Source organism: Mustela lutreola, chromosome 17, assembly GCF_030435805.1.
Source record: "Mustela lutreola isolate mMusLut2 chromosome 17, mMusLut2.pri, whole genome shotgun sequence".
Lineage (NCBI taxonomy): Eukaryota > Metazoa > Chordata > Mammalia > Carnivora > Mustelidae > Mustela > Mustela lutreola.
The window spans coordinates 12,074,243-12,096,678 of record NC_081306.1 but is presented as its reverse complement, the minus strand read 5'-3'; the positions used below and the strand labels follow the sequence as shown (position 1 = coordinate 12,096,678).

The 22,436-nt window shown below is 42.5% G+C and overlaps 1 protein-coding gene across 1 annotated transcript in view; it reads right to left on the bottom strand.

The window, feature by feature from the left end:
• The window catches only part of PARN (poly(A)-specific ribonuclease), a 158,162-nt gene that overhangs the window by 23,270 nt on the left and 112,456 nt on the right, over nt 1-22,436 (bottom strand). The window contains exon 22 of the mRNA XM_059153980.1: nt 20,447-20,636. Coding sequence (XP_059009963.1) covers nt 20,447-20,636 — 190 coding nt within the window. The remainder of the gene's footprint in view (nt 1-20,446; nt 20,637-22,436) is intronic.

Sequence of the window (22,436 nt, the reverse complement as noted above, 5' to 3'; positions counted from 1 at the left end):
TGACAAAGAAGTCAAAGTAATTCAACATAGAAAGGACAGTCTTTTCAAAATATGGTGCAGAACGAATGGATATCTATATACCAAAAAATGAATTTCAAATAGATCACATACCCAAACATAAAACAAAAATATTGTAAATGTGACAGGAAAAATAAGACAATCTTTCTGACTCTAGTTCAGGCAAAGAAAGATTTCTTAAGTATATCACAAAAAAGCACAAGCCATAAAGAAAATTAGAAGCCTCAGAGAAAATATATGTAATTACAAATTACCTCCTCCTCACCTCCTCACTCTACAGGGAAAAGACATCCGTAAGATGAGCCTCCACACCCAAAGCTTCTTATCCCTTTTTAGTCCATTTTTTTTTTTTTTAAGATTTTATTTATTTGACAGAGATCACAAGTAGGCAGAGAGGCAGGCAAACAGAGAGGAAGAAGCAGGCTCCCCGCTGAGCAGAGAACCGGATGCAGGCTCCATCCTAGGACCCTGGGATCATGACCTGAGCCAAAGGCAGAGGCTTTAATCCACTGAGCCACCCAGGGGCCCCTTTTTGGTTCATTCTTAAATAATGACGGACAGCTGAAAATAGTCAAAATATTTGAAGAAAATCTTCGACATAATATACAAAACCCTAAACAGACTAACACACAAAGAAAAACAAAACCCTGAGGAAACAGAGACAACATAAGGAGCTAAGAAAACTTTAAAAACTACAGGCAGTCTTTGCTTTGCACAAAGTATAGATACAAAAAAATGACTGGACATGCCTACTGTATTAGCAAGTCAATGGATAAACAGAAAAGCCAAGATGTAGCAATAGTTACATTACTTGGAGAAAGTATCAAAAGAAAGAGTTGAAAGAGGTTGCCTCTGAGGGACAGGATTACTGTAACTTTTTATTATAAAATTTGTCTATTATTTGGCTTTAAAAAATGAAGTTCATGTATTTCACTGAAAATATTCTAAAAGAAAAAAAAAAGTCAAGGACTTCACGAAGATCTGCGTAACACTGTGAAAAACCCTTATACCAGCAGTATATCAGTACTTGTCTGGTTTTGTTAAGTGGGCACACTCAGCTCTGTTAGACTCACTGGCCTCATGACTTCTGGGTAAGACCTGCTTTTCTGACTTCCGAGTTCTCCTCGCTGAAGAGTCAGGGAGGGTGCATAAGATCACCTCCAAGTGTCTTCCTGCTCTATGAGTATATGGCTTTATCAAGGAACACTTCTGCTCACACAGTTACATATGGGATGGATTTTCTTTTCTTTTCTTTTTAAAAACATTTTATTTATTTGACAGAGAGAGATCACAAGTAGGCAGAGAGGCAGGCAGAGAGAAAGAGGAGGAAGCAGGCTCCCTGCCGAGCAGTGAGTCGGATGCGGGACTTGATCCCAGGATGTCGTGAGCCAAAGGCAAAGGCTTAACCCACCGAGCCACCCAGGCGCCCCTGGGACGGATTTTCTAAAAAAATCTAGCTCAGGGTGTCTGGGTGGCCCAGTGGGTTGGGCCTCTGCCTTCTGGTCGGGTCGTGATCTCAGGGTCCTGGGATCGAGCCCCACATCAGGCTCTCTGCTCACCGGGGAGCCTGCTTCCCCCCTCTCTCTGCCTGCTTGTAATCTCTGTCTTTCAAATAGATAGATAGATAAATAAATAAATAAATAAATAAGAAAATTAAAAAAAAAATCTAGCTCATTTCTTCACCAATGCCCTATAATCTAGACTAGTTTTCAATTTACACTTCCATTCATCTGAATTGGTACATCAAGTAGAAATGACAGCTAAGAAAAAATTCAAAACCAGTTACCTAAACATTTATAGCATCAACATCTTAATCCTACATTTTTTTTTAAAGACATCTCATCTCTTTGAGAATTGCTATTTTTGGTGGTTTCTGTTTTTCTTATAAACCCACCAAATCCAACCTGAGAAGGAAAAGAAAAAAACAAAAAAACCCCATAATGTCAGCCGAGTTTTAGGCTCAAATTTGGAAGTGAGCTGTTTCACAGATGATGCAGAAGTACGTAGGTGGGGCTACCCGATTCACGAAGGACCCGACCCTTCCTTGCTATGTGGGCACTCACCTTTCTCAGCTGCCCACCATAGCCAAAATTATCCGAGCTAACAGAGACGGAGAAGCTGGAGATGAAAGAGGAAGATTAAAAAAAAAAAGAGAGAGAGAGAGAGAGAGATTTTCATGTGTCATTCGTTCCTGGCTTGTCTTTAGCAAAGCAATAGCCTGACTTTATGTTGTTCAAAAGGAAAAAAATCAGTCTTTAGGGACTTTCCCAATCAGAAACTCAGTAGGAAGATAAGTTCCCAGAGTGTTCCGAGTTCTCTGGTTCATTCATTTATTTACACCTGTCTCTGAGTGACGGTGGGGCTTCATTGTTAGATGCTAGAAAGCAAAGATGAATAAATAATACCGTTTCACTTTCTACGGGAGTTCTCAAGGCAGAGAATTCCCAAGGTTCTTCCCAGGTGGCATGGAAGGCCTCTCAGAAGGCTCTTCTGATGGTGGGGAAGGATCACAATTGGGCGTATGAGGAGGGAGCAGACACGCTGGGAACAGCACACATGGAAACTGGGATGAGAGAGGTGACCACCCGAATCCGGGTTCTGTCATTTACTGGTTTGGGGACTCCAGGCAGCTTCCTGTACTTCCACCGAGTCTCAGTCTCCCTAATTAAGAAACATGTTATTATAAGGATTAACAAAAAAAATGAAGCGCCAACCGCATAAATTACAGCGCCTGGCATGGCAGACTCCTGCATGCCAGCGCCTCCGCTGTTCCCTCCCTGGCCTGCTGGGGGCATGTTTCTGGAGAGGATGCCGATCCGAGTCATCAGAGGCAGGGGTCCAAATCCTTGGAAAGAGCCAGGCGAGGAGGAGAGACAGAGAGAAGGAAGAGTGTGAACGGGAGGCACAAGCAGCCTGTGTGGGTTATATGGGCTAGCCCCGAGCTGCAAGGCAAGGGCAAGGGCAAGGGCAAGGAGGGAGGTTTTCCAGCGGCCTCCCCAGGGCGCATGAAGCCATCCACTGCCACTTATGCATGGGTGCCTGGGACCTGCAGACCAGCAGAATCCAGCCCAAATGCCCTGCTCTGCTGGAAATGCACACAAGGCTTCTGGAAGACACGGTTCCATTTTTTTCTCCATCATCCTAAAAACTTCAAATATACAGAAAAGTTTAAAGAAGAGCATGGTAAATGTCCATTTAGCTACCACTTAGGTTCTAGAATGAGTTCTAGTTTGGGATTGAAGATTTGAAAATGTACAGCCCATTTTAGCTCTTTTGCATCTGGGAGAAGGGCCACAAAAGGGAGGACGTGAGCGCTTCCATCTGGCACGCGTCCATCCGGCTCTGGCACGCGTCCATCCGGCTGCCGCAAGACCCGCCGTGCCACTGAACAAAACGGAATCTGCTTCAGAGACCCCTGCGTGGACAAAAGGCAGCACCTCGAGTCTGCAGACAGCATTTACACAAAGAAGCACCTACCAGCACAATGACAAACCCGGTTCTGGGCCACAGCATCCATTCTTCATCCTTACACCCGACCCCCCCCCCCCAAGTAAATACCAACCTCCTCTTGCTTTGGCTCGCTGAGGATGGACTAGCGCAAGTAAAGAGTATACAGTGACAAAAAAGTATCAGAAAAACGTTACAAATTTCTACCTCTAAGCCATAGATCTAGACAATGTTACACATGTCATAGTTGATTTCAGCTAAAACTACCACAGAAAATACAGAAAGAATCCTAACTGCGTAACTCCACCAGGAAATCTGTTTTCCTACAGTTAACGGACATGTAAAAAAAGTAGCACCTCAGTGTGCTACCTAAGTGTGCGGAGGGCAAATTCAATCGTTAGCACCATTAAAAAAAATTACACTCTTCCGTGAAGGTAAGTACGAATAATAAAACCCGTTCTTACAAACACAGATAATTACTTTTAATTATGGTGGATTAAAGAAATAATGGGAAAATACAAAAAGAAAACATTAATTCTCAACTATCACGGCCGTGAGGACAGGTGAATGCATTTCAAGACATCAGAAGTCATCTAAGTGCCAGGTGCTACTCAATGGAGCTTTCATGTTATTTAAAATAAAATCTTTTTTTTTTTTTTTAAAGATTGTATTTATTTATTTGACAGAGATCACAAGTAGGCAGAGAGGCAGGCAGAGAGAGAGGAAGGGAAGCGGGCTCCCCGCTGAGCAGAGAGCCCAATGCAGAGCTCAATCCCAGCAACCTGGGATCATGACCTGAGCCGAAGGCAGAGGCTTTAATCCATTGAGCCACCCAGGTGCCCCTAAAATAAAATCTGCTTTCAAGTTTGAGGTAGAAGAAGGCTTTTCCACTTTCGCTCTGGGGCTTCTGTCGGTTTCTGCAGCATTGTCACTCCAACCTCTGGATCTGTTCAAGCAGACCCTCGTCTAAGACTCGATCCATCTGGGTGCCAGACATGGCAGCCCATCCAACACATGGAGACAGGAAGGCCAGATCTCAGGAGCATAGTCCGCTCAATTTACCAACCTCTCATTCCACCTTGAGCACTTCTACGTCTACAGACATATTTAAATCAAGTCTAAAAGAGATTAGTAACTGGAAATTATGAACTCATCCACTCTTTTTCTTGGTAATCTGTCATTTTCTATTCACATTTTTGAAGTAGTCTACGTCTGTCACCGGCACCCTCCCTCTCCTGGTTAAGAAAGGCTTTGAGTCAAACTCTGCTCTAAGGAGCTCCTGGGTGGCTCAGTTAGTTAAGCGTCTGACTTGTGGTTTTGGCTCAGGTCCTGAGATGGAGCCCCACATCCTGCTCCGTGCTCAGTGGGGAGCCTGCTTGAGACACTCTCTCCCTTTGCCCCTCCCCTCAAAAAAAAAAGAAAGTTCTACTATAAAAAACGTATTCTGAGTAGCCTTCATCTTCTGAAAAAAATTTTAAATTTTATTTATTTGAGGAAGAGAGAGGGGGCATGAGCGAGGGAAGGGGACAGGGAGAGAGGGAGAAGCAGAATTCCTGTTGAGCAGGGAGCCCGACACAGGGCTCGGTCCCAGGATCCTGAGATCATGACCTGAGCCGAAGGCAAAAACTTAACCAAGTCACCCAGGCGCCCCCCCCCCCCAATTTTTTAATTGTGGGGAAGATAACACATAACAAAATTTACCATCTTGATCCTCTTAAATGAGTTTAGTGGTGTTAAATACATGCACACAGCACTGCAACCAAGCTCTAGCACCCTGTCCATCTGGCAAAACAGAAACTCTACACCTATTGACCAACAGCCCCTCACTGCCTCCTGCCGCCAGCCCATGGTGTGTCCGTACCCATGTGCGAGCAGGCGTCAGAACTTCCTTCTCTCTGAAGCTATTTCCACTGTATGTGTCAACCACACTTTGTTTATCCAAGTTCCCTGCACCTCTTTTTTTTTCTTTTTTTTTTTTAAAAGATTTTATTTATTTATTTGACAGACAGAAATCACAAGTAGGCAGAGAGACAGAGGGAAGCAGGCTCTGCTGAGCAAAGAGCCTGATATGGGGCTCGATCACAGAACTCTGGGAGTCATGACCTGAGCCGAAGGCAGTGGCTTTAACCCACTGAGCCACCCAGGTGCCCCCTTGCACCTCTTTTTATATGATTCTCAGGAATCCTACTGACCTACCTCCCGTGAGAGAAAAGCAGGGGGTCCTGACCTGCGGGCCCATGAGAAGTCCGAGGGCAGAGACAAGCTAGATCAGGGCATCTCTCCCTGACCCTGGCCAGGTAGATGGGACAAGGGACACCTGTTAGGAGTTGCTCCTGTATCTTGGTTTAAAAGGGTTTATGTCTTTCGGGACATTCTGTGGTAAATCTAATTCACCTGGTTAATTATTCCGTTTTATTAATAACTACATAACTTTTCAAATTCTGCATTTTATATCAGCCATACTCTAGCTCACTGTTCATTCCAGGATCTTAAAATACTCCCTTCAGACCAGAACGATCCTTTCTTCCAACTGTTCAGATGTGGAAAGGAGTTAAGTGGGAGGGCTGAGTGGAGGACCGTGATCATTTGTCCTTAGTTATTGCAAAAAATCACTTTGAACAGATGTTAGAGGTCTCCACCACCTTCGCAATCTGAAATTAGCACAACCCTCAGAAGATACTTAGGCCCGGCCAGAATCGGCACAGCGGAGGGGAAGGCAGCCGATGCGCAGGAAGAGCTCTGTCTATGGCCGTGTCAGCCCCGTGATTTGCAGCAAGACAAGTCCCCCCTTCCTGAGCTGGCCTCTGAGCCAAACAGAACTAAGACTAAGAATGCCAGCTAAGCCCCCTGCGGTTCTTCCTCAGTCCCTTGTGAGGACAGAGAATCACTAGCCCTCTTGCGATGGCATCTCAGGATCTCGACCATGGTTCCTATTGCCTTTCCCTGCAGCTGCGGTCCCAGGCTGAGCACATTTAACCTGTGACCATCTATTCTCCCCGTGAGGTCCTCTGCCTCTGGACTCGCTGCAGAGCCTCTCCTTAACATTAACTCATCAACCGATCAAAGCCCAAGACCACGGGGCACCTGGGGGGCTCTATCGGTGAAGTGTCTGTCTTCAGCTCAGATCATGATCCCAGAGTCCTGGGATCGAGCCCCACATGGGGCTCCCTGCTCAGCGGGAAGCCTGCTTCTCCCTCTCCCTCTCCAACATGTCCATATTCTCTCAAATAAATAAATAAAATCTTAAAAACAAAACAAAACAAAGCACAGCCTAAGACTGGATTCTACTAAGGGGATGACCAGTGTTGAGCACACCAGAGGATGGCACTTCCGAGTTTCTGATATTGGCCTGTACATCCCAGTATCATTTCTGTTTTTTGGATTTAAAAAAAATTTTTTTTAAGTTAACCATTTTACATTGGTGATGCATGGGACTAGACATCTAAATCCTCGCCCACAAAAAGGTAAGGTTGAAATTCAGAGATTTTAAACTTAGGGTTTCTTTAACACAGGTTTTTTGTTTTTATTTTTGTTTTCAAGAAAACATAATTCTTTAAAATGAGACAGCGTCTCTCTCAAACACGCAAGCTCACAGGTAGCTGTGCCATGTCCAGAAGAGGCAACTTCATGCAGGGGCTGTGGATCCCTAACACCCATAAGTAAGAATTCTGGGCAACTCTAGCTAAATTATTCAGCTTCCCTGAGACTCAACTTTCTCATCCTTAAATTAGGAATATCACCAAAGGCTTCACCGCATCATTAGATTTTCTAAAAAAACATGTAAAGCAACTAGCACAGTGCCTGGAATAAAGAATCTGCTTAAAAAATAGGGGCACTGTCTCGCTTTTCACGTTGCTCCAGAAAGCAGGCAGTGTGTCTGTGAGTTTTACGCCTGCAGACTGGCGGCACAGAGGTGGTGATGGGAAGGTGGGAGAAGGTCAAGGAATGATCCCCTCAACAAGACGATGGGTCGTGAATTAGTTTTTCACAACACATCTGACATACGATATTTGTGAATTTCTCCAGGAGGTGGATCACTGAAACTAGGATGACCCACCCAGACCTTGCCGGTTAGTACATTTTATTAAGAGGTTCAAGAACACTAAAACCACCTGCCATATGAAGAATCATATTTCACCAGAAGCAAAGTAAGAGCAGCTTCTGAGGCACGAGGCCTAATGAAAAACAGAGAGTAGAGAAAAGGATGTGTGGTCCATTCCCATCTACCTAACAGGAGGGGAGGGCATACATATGTAGTTGCTGCGTAAATTTGTAAAAATGGAAGGACTGACTAAAAACCAATAAACCTGGTTGCCTCAAGGGAGGGAGGGACCAAGCTGGAGGAGGCAGGGAGAGAAGCTTTGGAGATCTGACTCTGGAACCACACAAATGGTCTATGTAATTACACAGCAAAACTGACTTGAAAAAAGACAATCCCTAAAGTTAAAAATGAAACAAAGTTAAATGTTTACTGAGTTGGTAGCTTAACTATACAAAGAGGAATTATTTCAAGTGACTTTAATAGTTTATTTTTTTTTTTTTTTTTTTTTTTTTATTTTTTATTTAAGATTATTTATTTATCAGAGAGAGAGAGGAGCGAGAGCAAGCACAGGCAGACAGAGTGGCAGGTAGAGGCAGAGGGAGAAGCAGGCTCCCTGCCAAGCAAGGAGCCCGATGCGGGACTCGATCCCAGGACGCTGGGATCATGACCTGGGCTGAAGGCAGCTGCTTAACCAACTGAGCCACCCAGGCGTCCCTCAAGTGACTTTAAAATCAAGTTATTTTGACTGTTCATCCCTACTCCAGGGGAAAAAATTACTGCAAAACAGTTATTTTCAATAATTACATTATTTATAAGGATACGGTCATAGTTATTCTGAAATTATTATCCATAGTGGTATAAAGCAAATAAATACTTACTTTAATATCATTAAGTAATTAAAAATTACATTACATTAAAATTACATTAAAAATTTCAGTGTTAAGAAAAAAAGAAACTAAAAGTAGTTAAGTACGTCCTGCAGTCTAACTAGAATTGGAAATATCAGTATAAACTAAGGTCTTTCTTTTATGATTTTATTTATTTGACAGGGGGAGAGAGAGAGAGAGAGAGAGAGAATGTGCGAGCACACAGCACGGGGAGCAGAAATCAGAGGGAGAAGCTGATCAGGGAGTCCGACACGCGGCTTGACCACGATCATGACCCGAGCTGAGGGCAGAGCTTCACTGACTGAGCCACCCACACGCCCCAGGATAAACTAATTTTAAAAAGAAAAAAGAAGGAAGGAAAGAAGAAAGAAGTCCTTGCTAGCCCTTTAAATTAAAAAACTATAAATAACAATGAATTCAGCATCCATAAACACAGATTATAGATTAGATAATAGAACCCAGATTATAGATTCTAAATACCATGACCCATCAAAAGGAACTGGCCCTTTAGAGAAATGGCTAACTCCACAAATAAGGTAGGAAATGTAGAGAAGAGCCTGGAATAAATACCAGAAGTTAAAGAGGCTCTTAGAGACGACTGGAACTGTCTCAAAGGACTCAAGAGTCAACTCAAGAGTCAACTCCAATTGTTCCCACTGCTCAGAAACAAGATAATTAGAGCATCAAAAAGAAGAACCCCATAAGTGTACTAAAACATAAATATATATATATATATATATATATATATATATATAAAACATAAACATATATATATATATATATATATATTAAAAACCTCATGATTTAAACAAAACAAAATCTCATTGCTCACTTTCAAAGGGGACAGGAAACTAATTATTCTGGAAGCTGGTTTTTAAAAGATGTGTGTTGAGGGGAGAGATTAAAGAATTTATTCTGCTTTTTCCGTACAAACTGTATCTCTGGGTGACTAAAGAGATGAGGAGAAACTCAATGAGATGCAGGAGGAAATGTACATCACCATCTATGAAATATTCTTGCCATTACTTTAGCCCTGAATCTGATCAAGTTTACAGATCTTGCTACCAGTTAATGACAAATATAGCAGTCAGGGAACATGCGGAACAAACTTAAAACAATGGTCTGGAATATGGAAAATCCTACAGAGCTAACAGCCTAGTTTCTGAAGCACGGTGGGGGTTGTGGGAGAACCCAGTGAGAGAGGGAATTCACAGATCTAGAGAGATGAGATGCATCAACAAAACGTAACATATGAATTGTGTGGAAACTAGAGCTCGAACAAAACAACTATTTTTTTTTTTTAAGTGTGAGCAGGAAATCTGAATACCAGCTATCTGATATTAAGGAGTCATTGTTAATTTTTTCTTTTGTTAGTGGCACTGCAGTTCTGTTTTTAAGTGACTGTTTATCTTTTAGATACATACGTGCAGAGACCTATGGCTGAAAGCATATGCCAATCATACGTGCAGAGACCTATGGCTGAAAGCATATGCCATCGGTGATTTGCTTCAAGGTCATGTGAAGGGAGGAGAGAAAGAGTACTAATGAAATAGGACTGGCCACTCGGTGACAGGTGGCAGACACACTGTGAGAGCTCACTAGCTAGGACTTTGTTGTATTATTTTCCCTACTTTCGTATATATTTGAGATTTTTCTATAACGAAAGCTTTGGGATCTTTTAAGCAGAAATCCAAAAGGCCTCTCTTCTGCTTCCTGAGATATTGCTTTTAAATGAAAAGATACAAGCTCTTCAAGGTTTTCTTAGGTGGTGTGGTGACTAGAGTCAAGAAAATTGTCCCCTATGTGGTATGCACCTAGCTGCAATGTGAGTAACATCTCCCTGGAAGACAGACCTGGGAAAATGCATAGGGGAGACGTGGTAGAAAGAACAGGGCTCCGCAGATAATTCTGGTATCAAATCCATGTCTTCGCCAAGAACGGTTTAATCTCCCTGAGCCTCTGGGAGATGCAGACAAGTCTCACCTCCCTGACAATTCTGCTGTGAGCATTGCAAGAGCTAAAACATGAAGGACCAGGGTGCACCTGGGTAGCTCAGTTGGTTAAGGGTCCGACTCTTGATTTCGGCCCAGGTCAGGGGATGGAGTCTTGTGTTGGGCTCCACACTCAGCATGGCGCCTGCTTAAGATTATCTTTCTCCCTCTGCCTCCCCCTCCTCCACCCACACTTGCTCGCTCTCTCTCAAAAAAACAAAAACAAAAACAAAAACATGAAGAACCTAGCCTAGAGCCTGCACTTAAAACTGGCACTTAAATATTTATTCACTCACCAATTCACCAAACATCAGAGGATCTAACTCTGGGTCAGACTCCAGGTTAGGGGTGAGAGATACAAAGACACAGAAACCGGGAAAGCAGATTAGCGATGACAGTGGGAGGAGCAATGTATTGAAGGTTCTGAACAGGTAAAAATTTTTGGACCTAGAATTCCATATCCAGCAACATTATCAATGAAGGTGAAATAGACACATTTTTATAGCATTTACTAACCATACACTACATATGCAAAAGAGGAAAGAAATCAAAGTCACCCAGGGAGAAGAAAAATACTTCCCTCAAAAAGAAAAAATTCCCCCACAAAAAAGGCTGGGGTATTTAGAAGATTCTCGGTTGGGTAGCGAAGTTTTAATGGCACAGGAGTACACTTTCTTCCCAATGGGCCCAACTGCATTTCCGCCATCATAACATTATACAAACTGGATACCTGCTGCCCCCTCCTAACACTGACTTCTCAAGAAGCACAAAAGAACAGATCCAGAAAGACAGTTAACAGTGTAACTAATCATGGTGAGAAGAGAAACAGAGAGAAACACAGTGTGGGCACTACATTTACACTTCTTTACAGAACTGACCCAGATATATTGGTCAAAGTTGACAAAACAAGAAATGTATAGCTTCCAGGAAAATGGTCACTAGAGCTGGAAGAAGAGTCAGAGAGGGAGGACCCAAGGTTCTCCCCCAACCCCTTCATTTTATATTCTCCTGTTTTAAAGATTACACGCATTTATCACTTTAGATTTTAAAGATTACGTGCATTTATCAGTTAAAAAGTGTCACGGGAAACACCTTCTCTGCTAAGATACATTTAACCCACAAGACGGACACTGAGTTTGCCAACACTTACGCTTCCCAAATACTGGAAAGTTTCTGAGGTGGCTGTGTTAGAGAATTTCACCAGTCCTTGCCAAGAACAGAGGCTCTCTCCAAGGAATATGTACACTGGAGAGACGTCCTGTGGTTAAGATAAAGACACAGAAGACAAGTTTGTTCCTAAGCTTCCTAAGCTATTGAATCCAGGAGCCAACAAGAGTGCCACAGCAGGGGCTCCCCCACCCCCACCCTCTCCGGAGAGGCACAGCACCAGCTAAAGCCGAATGGAAGGAACTGCTGGTGGCCAGAGAGGTGGGGTGGGGAGATGGACAAAAGGGTGAAGGGGATTAAGAAGTACAAACTCCCAGTGACAAATCAGTCAGAGCGACAGGACAGGACGGACAGCGTAGAGAATACAGGAATACTGGAATAGGGCTGCATGGTAACAGATGGTGACCACACCTAGCGTGGGGAGCCCTGAGTGATGTAGAGAACTGTTGGATCCCTGTATTGTTGTACACCTGAAATTAATATAATATTGTGTGACAACTCTGCAATTAAAAAAAAAAGTTAAAAAAAAAAGACAAAGCTGAATGAGGATTTCTGCAGCAACGTCACAGAGCCGGGGCCAAGAGAAAAGAAACAAGAGGGGTGCCTGAGGGGCTCAGTGGGTTAAAGCCTCTGCCTTTGGCTCAGGTCATGATCCCAGGGTCCTGGGATTAAGCCCCGCATCCGGCTCTCTGCTCCCCGCTTCCTCCTCTGACTACTCGAGATCTCTGTCAAACAAATAAACAAAAATCTTTTTTTTAAAAAAAGGAGAAAAGAAACAAGAGATGGTCAGCACGGAGCTTCCGAAGGCACTCCTCAGTCCCCCGGACAGCAAGCAGCCACCGGGGTGAAACGGGTGGCACTCAGGCTGCCGAGACAGTCTGAGACAGTGAGGGGCGGGGGAGAGATCTGAAAGCCAGAGGCAACCCCCTCATAATCCTCTCGAAGTCACAGAAACAGGATACAATGAAGGTGTAGACAGAGGACACAGGACAGAAAGGGCTGAGTCTGACTAAGTTCTGCCGCAGGCTGGTGGTTTCTAACTGCGTTGAAATCACGGGGAGAAGCAGCTTCTGAGACATTCTGGGATACAGAGGGCTGGTGGGGATTTAAGAGGCAGTACCCACTGAAGCGGTCAAGGATCTTTTCTTCATTTGGTTGCTGCTTTATTATTTCAGTGTCGTGTAAGGCTTTCGTGGGCTCACTTGTGACACTGGCTTACCTGATCGGATTTTTATCATGCACTCCTCATCTAAACTTCTCCAACCACAGGCATTTTCAAGACTCGCAGTGTTAGGTTGGGAGCAAACTACTTGCTACCTGAGGAGAGAAGCAAAGGGTCTCTAGCGATTCCAGCAGTTCCCTCCGTGTGCTCTGCCCTGTGTATGGTGTCAAAACATTTAGAATTTCAGAGCCAGAAGGGATCTTAGCGTTTCTTTTCCCAACAAAATGCCTCATTTAAGATGAGAGAACAGAGGCAGACACTGGGCTCTGGATGGGTGTTTACTGAAGGGAAGAGCGAATGAAGTCGTTTCCAAGGTACCACGAGAACCTGAGCTAGAACCCTTGTCTGCTCGCTGCCTGGGGTCAGTCCCCGGGCCTCGCCATGGCTTCTGCTGGGATGGCCTCTTTGTTTCCACAGGGGCAGCTCCCCTTTTTGCCAATGTGATATGCCCACTCAGTCACTCTGGGAAAGCACTAGCCTTCTACGACAGTCAGGTGGAATCTGGAAACCATAACTCCGATGTATGCTTTAGCGTCTCCTACATAAGCAGGAATTCCCAGGAGCGACAACATTGTCAAGGAAGGCCACAGTGGAGTCTCACAGACAGAAAACACGAGAAAGAAGACACCAACCATAGGGCTTTCCCCAACAGTTGAAAAAAGGCCAACTGTTAATAATCTGTAGACACGACTGACCAAAATCTCTTGAGGGCAAAATGACTTTAGAAAACTGTTTTCTTTAATTAGAGAACATTCTTTTTTTTTTTTTTTTTTTTTTTTTTTTAAGATTTTATTTATTTATTTGACAGAGAGAGATCACAAGTAGGCAGAGAGGCAGGCAGAGAGAGAGAGAGAGGAGGAAGCAGGTTCCCTGCTGAGTAGAGAGCCCTGTGCAGGACTCAATCCCAGGACCCTGACACCATGAGCCGAGCCAAAGGCAGAGGCCTAACCCACTGAGCCACCCAGGCGCCCTGAGAGCATTCTTAATAAGATGAAAATGGTAATACCACCTGTCTTTCAGGGAAGGTTTTAAGCTTCTGCCTATTTCTGGGGACTAAACACCTACTAGGGAGATTTTAAATATTTTAGCATCCACCGTAAGGAAGGATTCTTTGAACACCACGCTAACCTGTATTTATTCAGAATTCATGCCACCCAACCAAAGCTGCTCCTCAGGCAAATTTACGTCTGGCCCAGTTTCCCAGAATCTAAGCCCTAGTGTGGTCCAGTTATTGATTACAGGCTCCTTGAATATTCTGGACACCGAATCCATCACAGACAAGAAAAGAAGCATGTGCCACCATCCCAATGCAAACAGCGGAAGCAGGTGTCCATTTTTGCCCGCACAGCTCCCAGCCCTGGGGAGAAGCTCGACTGCGGCAGCAGCGCTCCCAGGGTCTCAGAGTCCATTCGCCAAAGCTGGGAGAGCGGAGGTTCCCGCAGCCTTCCCCAACCCCGAAATCTGCACCGTACCTCTAATGAGGAAGGCTTGCATGTTTGTGTTTATACTTCTGTCGTTTTCACCATAGTTCAGCCCCTTATTTTCTTCAGAAGTATTAATTGTTTAAAAAAAGAAAAGGAAAGGAGAGGAACCCAAAACAACAAGTTTACAGCATATGGAGAAGAAACACAGACAAAAGATCAGAAAGGATGGGAGGGAGGGGATGGAAAGAGACCACCGTCAGGGTCCCAGGTTGGCCAGGAGGGGTGCGATTTTCACTTGAAGATCTGCTGTGATACAGGAAAGGGGCACATGATCATTTCTAGAGCAGTGCCTGGACAGCAGAAATACGTGAACCACAAATGCCATTTAAAATTTTCTAGGAGCCACCATTTAAAAAGAAAAAAAGTGAAAAGGATCCAGTGAAGTTGATTTTAAAAATATTTTATTTAGCCTAATAGATCCATAATATTATCATTTCAACATGTCATCGATTCTTCAAAATCTGATGTGTATTTCAAATTGACAACACACATCAGTTTGGATAAGCCACACGCGAAGTACTCAACAGCCACAAGTGGCTGGTGGCTACCGTACTGGAAAGGGCAGTTCTGCACCTGGGGTACACCTGGGGTCAGCACATTGTTCTGTAAAGGGACAGAGAGTACACAGAGTTTTGTGGGTTTATGGTCTCTGTCCAACTACCCAAATCTGCCACTGTAAGGCAAAGCAGCTAGAGGCAAGATGTAAATTAAGAAGCATGGCTGTGTTCCAATAAAACTTTATAAAAATATATGGACCGGATCTGGCCAATGAGCTCTAGTTTGTCGGCCATTATTCTGGAGCAAGGACTAAAAAAACAACACAAAGAGGTAAAAGCAAAAAAGTCAACAGAGAAGATAAACAGGATGCTAACATATCAGCAAGTAATAACTCAAACACACGTCATTCAAAAGGCAACAGAAAAAAAGAAAAGAGGGACAAAACCCAAGCAGGAAAAATAGAAAACAAACCAAGATGGGAGGCAGACCTATCTGTATCATTCATTAGATTAAATGTAAAAGAAAGGGGTTGTCAGAATGAATAAAATAGCAAGACCCAAGTATATGCTGTTTATAAGAAACGTACTTTATAAAGACAAGTTACCAGTAAAAGGCTGAATAAAAATATAGTATGCAATCATCAAGGATAAGAAACAAGAGTGCCAATATTAATTACCAGACAAAATAAATACCAAAAAAGATTATTACTAGATATCAAGAGGAATACTCCATACTGATGAAAGGGGCAATTCATTAAGAATACACAGCAATCCCGGGGCGCCTGCATGGCTCAGTGGGTTAAAGCCTCTGCCTTTGGCTCAGGTCATGATCCCAGGGTCCTGGTATTGAGTCCAGCACAGGGCTCTCTGCTCAGCAGGGAGCCTGCTTCCTCCTCTCTCTCCCTGCCTCTCTGCTAACTTGTGATATCTGTCAAATAAATAAACAAAATCTTAAAAAAAAAAAAAAACAAAAACATAGCAATCCTTAATAGACACACACCTACCAAAAAAGCTGCAAAATACATGAAACAAGAAATTGATATAGTAAAATGGAAAAACAGATTTACAACCACAGCTGGAAATTTTAACCCCTGTCTCAGTCGGTGAAAGAAAAAGTAGAACCCCTCCCCCAACTCCCCCCAAAATCAGTAAGGATATAGATTTGAGCACCATGAACCAATGTAACCTGAAATGGCAATAATGAAATGTTATACCCATTCAAGTGCACGTGGAACATTCAGCAAGACAGACCATATACCGGGCCATAACATCAAGGTCAATAACGTCTTATCTTCCGGGTCAAACAAGAAAGCACAAGAAAAATTAGAAAATACCCTCTAACAGAAAATAGTAAAAAGACAACCTATCAAAATCTTAGGGATGCAGCTAAACAGTCCAAAGGAAAATTTATAGCTTTAAATGTTGTTTTTTTTTTTTGCTTTAAATGCTTTTATAGAAAAGAAATATATAAAATCAATGAGTTAAGTTCTCATGTTAAAAAGCTAGACAAAGAATAACATTAAAATACAAAACAAGAAATAATAAGAACAAGGATATAAATAAACGAAAAAAAAAAAGAAGACAAAAAAAAAAACAATAAAAAGCTGAGAGAATTTGAAAGAATGAACTGAATTAACTGATAAGCACCCAGCAAGGAAAAGAGCGAGTAAACACATATTACCAATAAGAGAAAATTTTAAAGGGACATAATTATAGATCCTACAGACATAAAAATTATAAGGTAACATTTTGAGCTAATAATTTTATGCTAACAAATTCCGCAATTTAAATGAAATGAAATATTCCTTGAAAAACACGAATTACTAGAAGTGATCCAAGAAGAAACAGAAAATCTACACAATCCTGTAACTATTATAGAAACTGAGTCCATAATCAAAATCATCTCACAAAAAACTTGTCTTCACTGGCAAACTCTACCAAAAACTTAAAACAAAAACAAAAACCACCCTATACACACTGCTGGAAAATAATAAAAGAGGAACGTTTTAACTATTTTTATGGGATCAGCATAAACCTGATAACCAAAACTTGAAAAATATTTAAAAAAAAGAAAAAATTCCAATCTAGTATTTCTCATGAACGAAAAGATATAAAAATACTTAACAAAACATTAACACATCAAGTCCAGAAGCACACAAGAAGGATAATACCTCAGGATAATCCAAGTAGGATTTTTAAGATTATTAAAGATTTAATTAAATTAAATTAATCAATTTTAATTGATTAATTTAATTTAATTTAAGATCATTAGGATTATTAAGGATAATCCAAGTAGGATTTCTCTCAGGAATACAAAATTATTAAGTGTTTAAAAACCAATTGATGGCATTCAAAATACTAACAAAATAAAGGACAAAAACCATACAACTTAAAAAGATACAGAAAGGGCATCTGAAAATATGTGACATCTATTCAAACTTTCAGTAATGGGAAATGGAAGGCAACTTCCTAAACCCAAGAGAGGACTAACGAGACGATCTAAGGCCCAAGTTTCTGGAGAAACACTGGACTTCCCCCTCTCTATTACTGGAAACAAGACAAGGTTATCTACCCTTCCCACTTCTATTTTTCAATAGACCAGAGGTGCTGGTCAGTGCAATCAAGCAAGAAAAAGAAAAAACATTCAGAACGAAAAGTAATAAAACTGTTGTTAATCTGTTGTTAATAGCATGCCAAAAGGATTGTGTGCCTAAAAAACCCTGTGGAATATTAAAAGAAAAAAAAAACTATCAGAATAAGTCAATTTTAAAAGGTTGCAGAATACAAAATTGATAAACAACAGTTAATTTGTCTATAGAGAAGCAGCAAACAATTTGAAGATGAAATTTAAGAAATTTACATTTACATTTACATTTAAGAAATTTATAATGGCAACAACAATGTAAAATATGTAAGAAGAACATTAACATTAGACTTTTGAGACTTCTACAGTAAAAACTACAGAACAGGATGAATGAAGAAAGAGGTAAGAGGACTGTAAAATTTGTGTGGAATACAAAGGATCTAGAATAGCCAAAACAATCTGACAAAGAATAACAATGTTGGAGGGTTTATGCTACCTGATTTTTAAGACTTACTATAAAGCCACAGAAATAAGAAAGTGTGGTATTGGCACAAGAACAGGAATAAAAATGATTGGACAGAACAGTCTAGAAATAGACCTACACATACATGGTCAATTTATTTTTGACAGAAATGCCAAGTCAATCCAATGAGGGAAGAGAAGTCTTTTTAACAAACGTTCCTGGAACAAGTGGATATCCATATTAAAAAAAAAAAAAAAAACTAAATCGTGACTCCTATCTCATTCCATATACAAAATTCATTTGAAATGGGTCATGATTTAAATGGAAAAACTAAAACTATAAACCTTCTGGAAGAAAACTGGTACAACCTTAGAGTAGGCTAAGATTGAACCATAAAAGAAAAAAAAAAAATCATAGACCTGACTCCATCAAAATTAAAAATATCTGCTCATCAAAATCACTAACGAGATGAATATGCAACCCCAGACTCAAAAAACACATTTGCAGCACATACATCTATCTGACAAAGGGCGTGTCTCCAGAATACATAAGAGAACTCCCACGGATCAACACTAAAAAGACAAAAACCCAATGAGAAAATGGGCAAGAGGTTTACACGGCCACCTCCAAAGGAAGATATGGAAATGGCCGGCCAGCACACAAAAAAGGTGATCAACATCATCAGCCACCAGAGAAATGCAAATTAAGACCACAATACACTACAATACTCATCTTGTGCTGTATACAACGGCTGAAATAAAAGAGAGAAAGCACTACACATTGGCAAGGACGCAGAGCAACCAGAATGTTCCCACCATACCAGTGGGGTATAAAATAGTACATCTGGTTTAGAGAACCGTTTGGACGTTCTTATAAAGTCTAACATACACACACTTACCCTGAAAACCAACAACGCTACTCTTAGGTACCGACTCAAGAGAAACAGAAACATATGGCCATAAGACACTTTTTATAGCAATGTTGGCAGTGACCATTACATGTTATAGCAATGTTTGTAGTGACCATTACATGTTATAGCAATGTTGGCAGTGACCATTACATGTTATAGCAATGTTTGTAGTGACCATTACATGTTATAGCAATGTTTGTAGTGACCATTACATGATAGTCTCAAACCAGAAACAACCCAAGTGTCTACCAGCAGGAGAGGAGGTCAGTGTTGTATATTTATACAGTGGAATACTACTGAACAATGAAATAATAAATTCCTGGTACACACAGTATCAAGGGTGGGTTTCAAAAAATGTTAAGTGAGGGGCGCCTTGGTGACTCTGTCGGTTGAGCGTCCGACGCTTGGTTTCGGTGCAGGTCATGATCTCAGGGTGGTGAGATCGAGCCCCAGGGCCCCATGACTGGCACAGAGTCTGCCTGAGATTCTTTTCCCCTCCCTTCCCCTCTGCACCTCCCCCAACTTGGGTGCTCGCTCTAGAATAAAGAAAATCTTTAAAAAAAAAAAAAAAAAGTTAAATGAAAGAAGCCAAACACAATACGATTCCCAATATGATTCCATTTTTTATAAATTCCAGGAATAATCAAAAGTAATACATAGTCACAGATATGAGAAATGGATGCTTAGGGCAGTAGAGGGTTGGGGTTGCTTGAAAAGGGCCACAAGGAAATTGGTCTATGTCCTGCTTTGGGTAGTGGATACATTGCTGCATAGAACTCTTTAAAACTCTGAACTAACATTTTAGATCTGTTCATTTTATTGTATAGCATGTCTTGATTATTAAGTAGGCTTCACAACCATCACAGAGCCCGATGAGGGGCCCGAACCCACGACCCTGGGATCACAACCCTAGCTGAGACCAACAGTCAGAAGCTTAACTGTCCCAGCCACACAGGCATCCCATATCTCAATTTTTTCAATCTCTAAAAAGCCATTTAAGGGGTGCCTGGGTGGTCCAGTGGGTTAAAGCCTCTGCCTTCAGCTCTGGTCATGGTCTCAGGATCCTGGGATCGAGCCCGCATCGGGCTCTCTGTTCAGCGGGGAGCCTGCTTCCTCCTGCCTCTCTGCCTACTTGTGATCTCTGTCAAATAAATAAATAAAATCTTAAAAACAAAAAAAAAGTAAATAAATAAAAGCCATTTAAAAAGCACAGAGGGCAATCTTTTTTTTTTTTTTAAAGATTTTATTTATTTATTTTGACAGAGAGAAATCACAAGTAGGCAGAGAGGCAGGCAGAGAGAGAGGAGGAAGCAGGCTCCCTGCTGAGCAGAGAGCCCGATGCGGGACTCGATCCCAGGACCCTGAGATCATGACCTGAGCCAAAGGCAGCGGCTTAACCACTGAGCCACCCAGGCGCCCCACAGAGGGCAATCTAAAACATTCACAGTGATTGCTTCTGGGTGATGGGATTTGGCTAATATTTTCTTCTGTCAGTTCACACTTTTCTAATCTTTATCACTTTCTGTAATGAACTTTCCCCCGTTTTCTATACCCTGTGGGTCTAACCCTGTAGAAGGAATCTGTGCAGCAGTAACTTCTGGTATGTTGTGGAAAGTGAGAAAAAAAGTCTTTCTCAAAAGTCAGATTTAGGACTTAAAATCCCGTGAGAAGCAGGAAGACAAACTATTACTGGAACAACTCTGCCCTTTTAATTCAACAGCTGAGAACTCTTACCTGTTGGTGTGGTAGTAGTGATTCTGCAGAGCGTAGGACATGGACTGAGTCTTTAATCGTTTTCTCTCAACCTCCTGCCAGGTATCTTCTGTCCACTTCCTCTTGATCTGCTTCTCCTCGTGTTTTTTCCCTACATATTCGGCATAGGTCTGGATCCGATAGCTTTCTGCATATTTGCTGGTATTGACAGCTACAAGGAAAAGAGGAAAAAAATCCGTATTAAAAAGTTTGGCCTAGGGGCCAAAAATGAAAATGAAAGCGGTTCTGACAGAGCTGACCACTGTGTCAGAAACTAAAGGTCTACCCTTGGTCTGTGCCCGGGGTTTTGCCCATGTGGTGTCTCATCCCGCAATTCCTCCATTTGCAGGGGAGGCAGTGCCTCAACTCACGAGAAAGTGGGGGCACAGAGGAGGAGTGGCAGTCACCGGCCAGCCCGTAGCTCAGCAGCAGGGCTGGGTGCAAACCCAACCTGCTCCGACCCTAAGGCCACCGCCCTTCTCGTCACTGCACCGGACCGCGAACTCCGCAAATTCAAGATATCGCCACCATACTTGAGGCTTACCTCTTTTCCTTCCGCTTTTAAAGGCTGCTAATTCTCTGTAATGTGCCTCTGGCTGGCAGGAGCATTTGAAAGCCGGAGCTTACTCCCTCCCTGGTGTTAATATTTCACCAAGGCCAGGTCAGTTTCCTTATAGTCTTTGCGGCCGGCTCCTTGGGAGACCCAGGGGCGGATGGGCAGCCATTCGCTGGTTCTGGCTCCTGCGGTTTGAACATACACTCTCCTACCCTGCCATCAGACCACCGGTTACTACCCACAGACCAGTGGTGAGACAGTGAGAGTCTAGCCGTGCTGGTCGGGGCCATGAGGAGCAGACTTGGTACCCGGGCAGCTGCCCAAGCACCATGGTGTCTAAAACAGTCTGTGTACCCACTCCCAGCAATGTTCTTGGTACAGAGTCGTTCTCCCTAAATACCATGTGGATGAGGGCATGGCAGAATACAGGCGGTGACAAGCCTGCAGCCCTTAAGCACATCAGTACGAGGCAAGGGACTCTCGTACTGCAGCAACCTTACATCAGAGGGCAAAACAATTAACTGCATGAGAAGCAGAAGCTCTATGGATCCAACACCTGACACTTTTCATCCTCGCTCCAAGTAGACCAGATCTGCCTAAAACTTCCAAGCACAACTGTGGTTCACAGCATGTCATGCCCTAAATGTTCAAGCCATCTAAGGAGCAAAACAGAACAACCGCCACCACAAAACAAGAAGAAAAAAAAAAACCTCTTCTCTTTAAAAAAAAAAAAAAAAAAAGACAAAGTTTTACTAAGAAGTTTGTGTAACTTTTCAAATATCCACTCTAGAGTTAGAGAGAGAAAAAATGGGGTGGGGGAACCCCAGCATATTACAGAACTTCCCCATTATACAAAGTTTCCCAAAGAAGGAGAGTGAGTTACTGAAATGTGAGCTCAAAGCAGCGAGCTCTGACTCACTCCCGAGGAGATAAACAGAAAAAGCATCCAGCTCTGGAGATGTGCGACTGACCCAAGTCGCTCCTCAGCTCAGAACCACAGAAACAGGATCCTTTCTCGAAATCTTACTCCTCGGGACTGCTACTTTTCTTGCTTTCAACGGTCCACATTTCTGATTTTCCCCATTCATATAACCAGACGTCAAGCACCCATGCTTCTGCCCGGCAAGTGCTCCCTGTCCCAGGGACCATGTTCGATATTCGGTAAAACAAGACAAGATTTCCATTCTCTTTAGCTTATCCCGTCACCCGCAAACTTCACGCAGAGGTGATTTTCCGTAAAGCATAGGACTGTCTGCAGGGCTAAACTATCAGTGCGATCCATAATGAGAACCCACAGATTCTACCATTATTATTTGGTGCTGATTGTTGGCAAAGGAGCATCTCCTGGATTTTCCTCTCGAAGAGCCAGTCTTCAGTCCAGCAGGTTTACTCTGCGGGCCGGCCCCAAAGGGATGA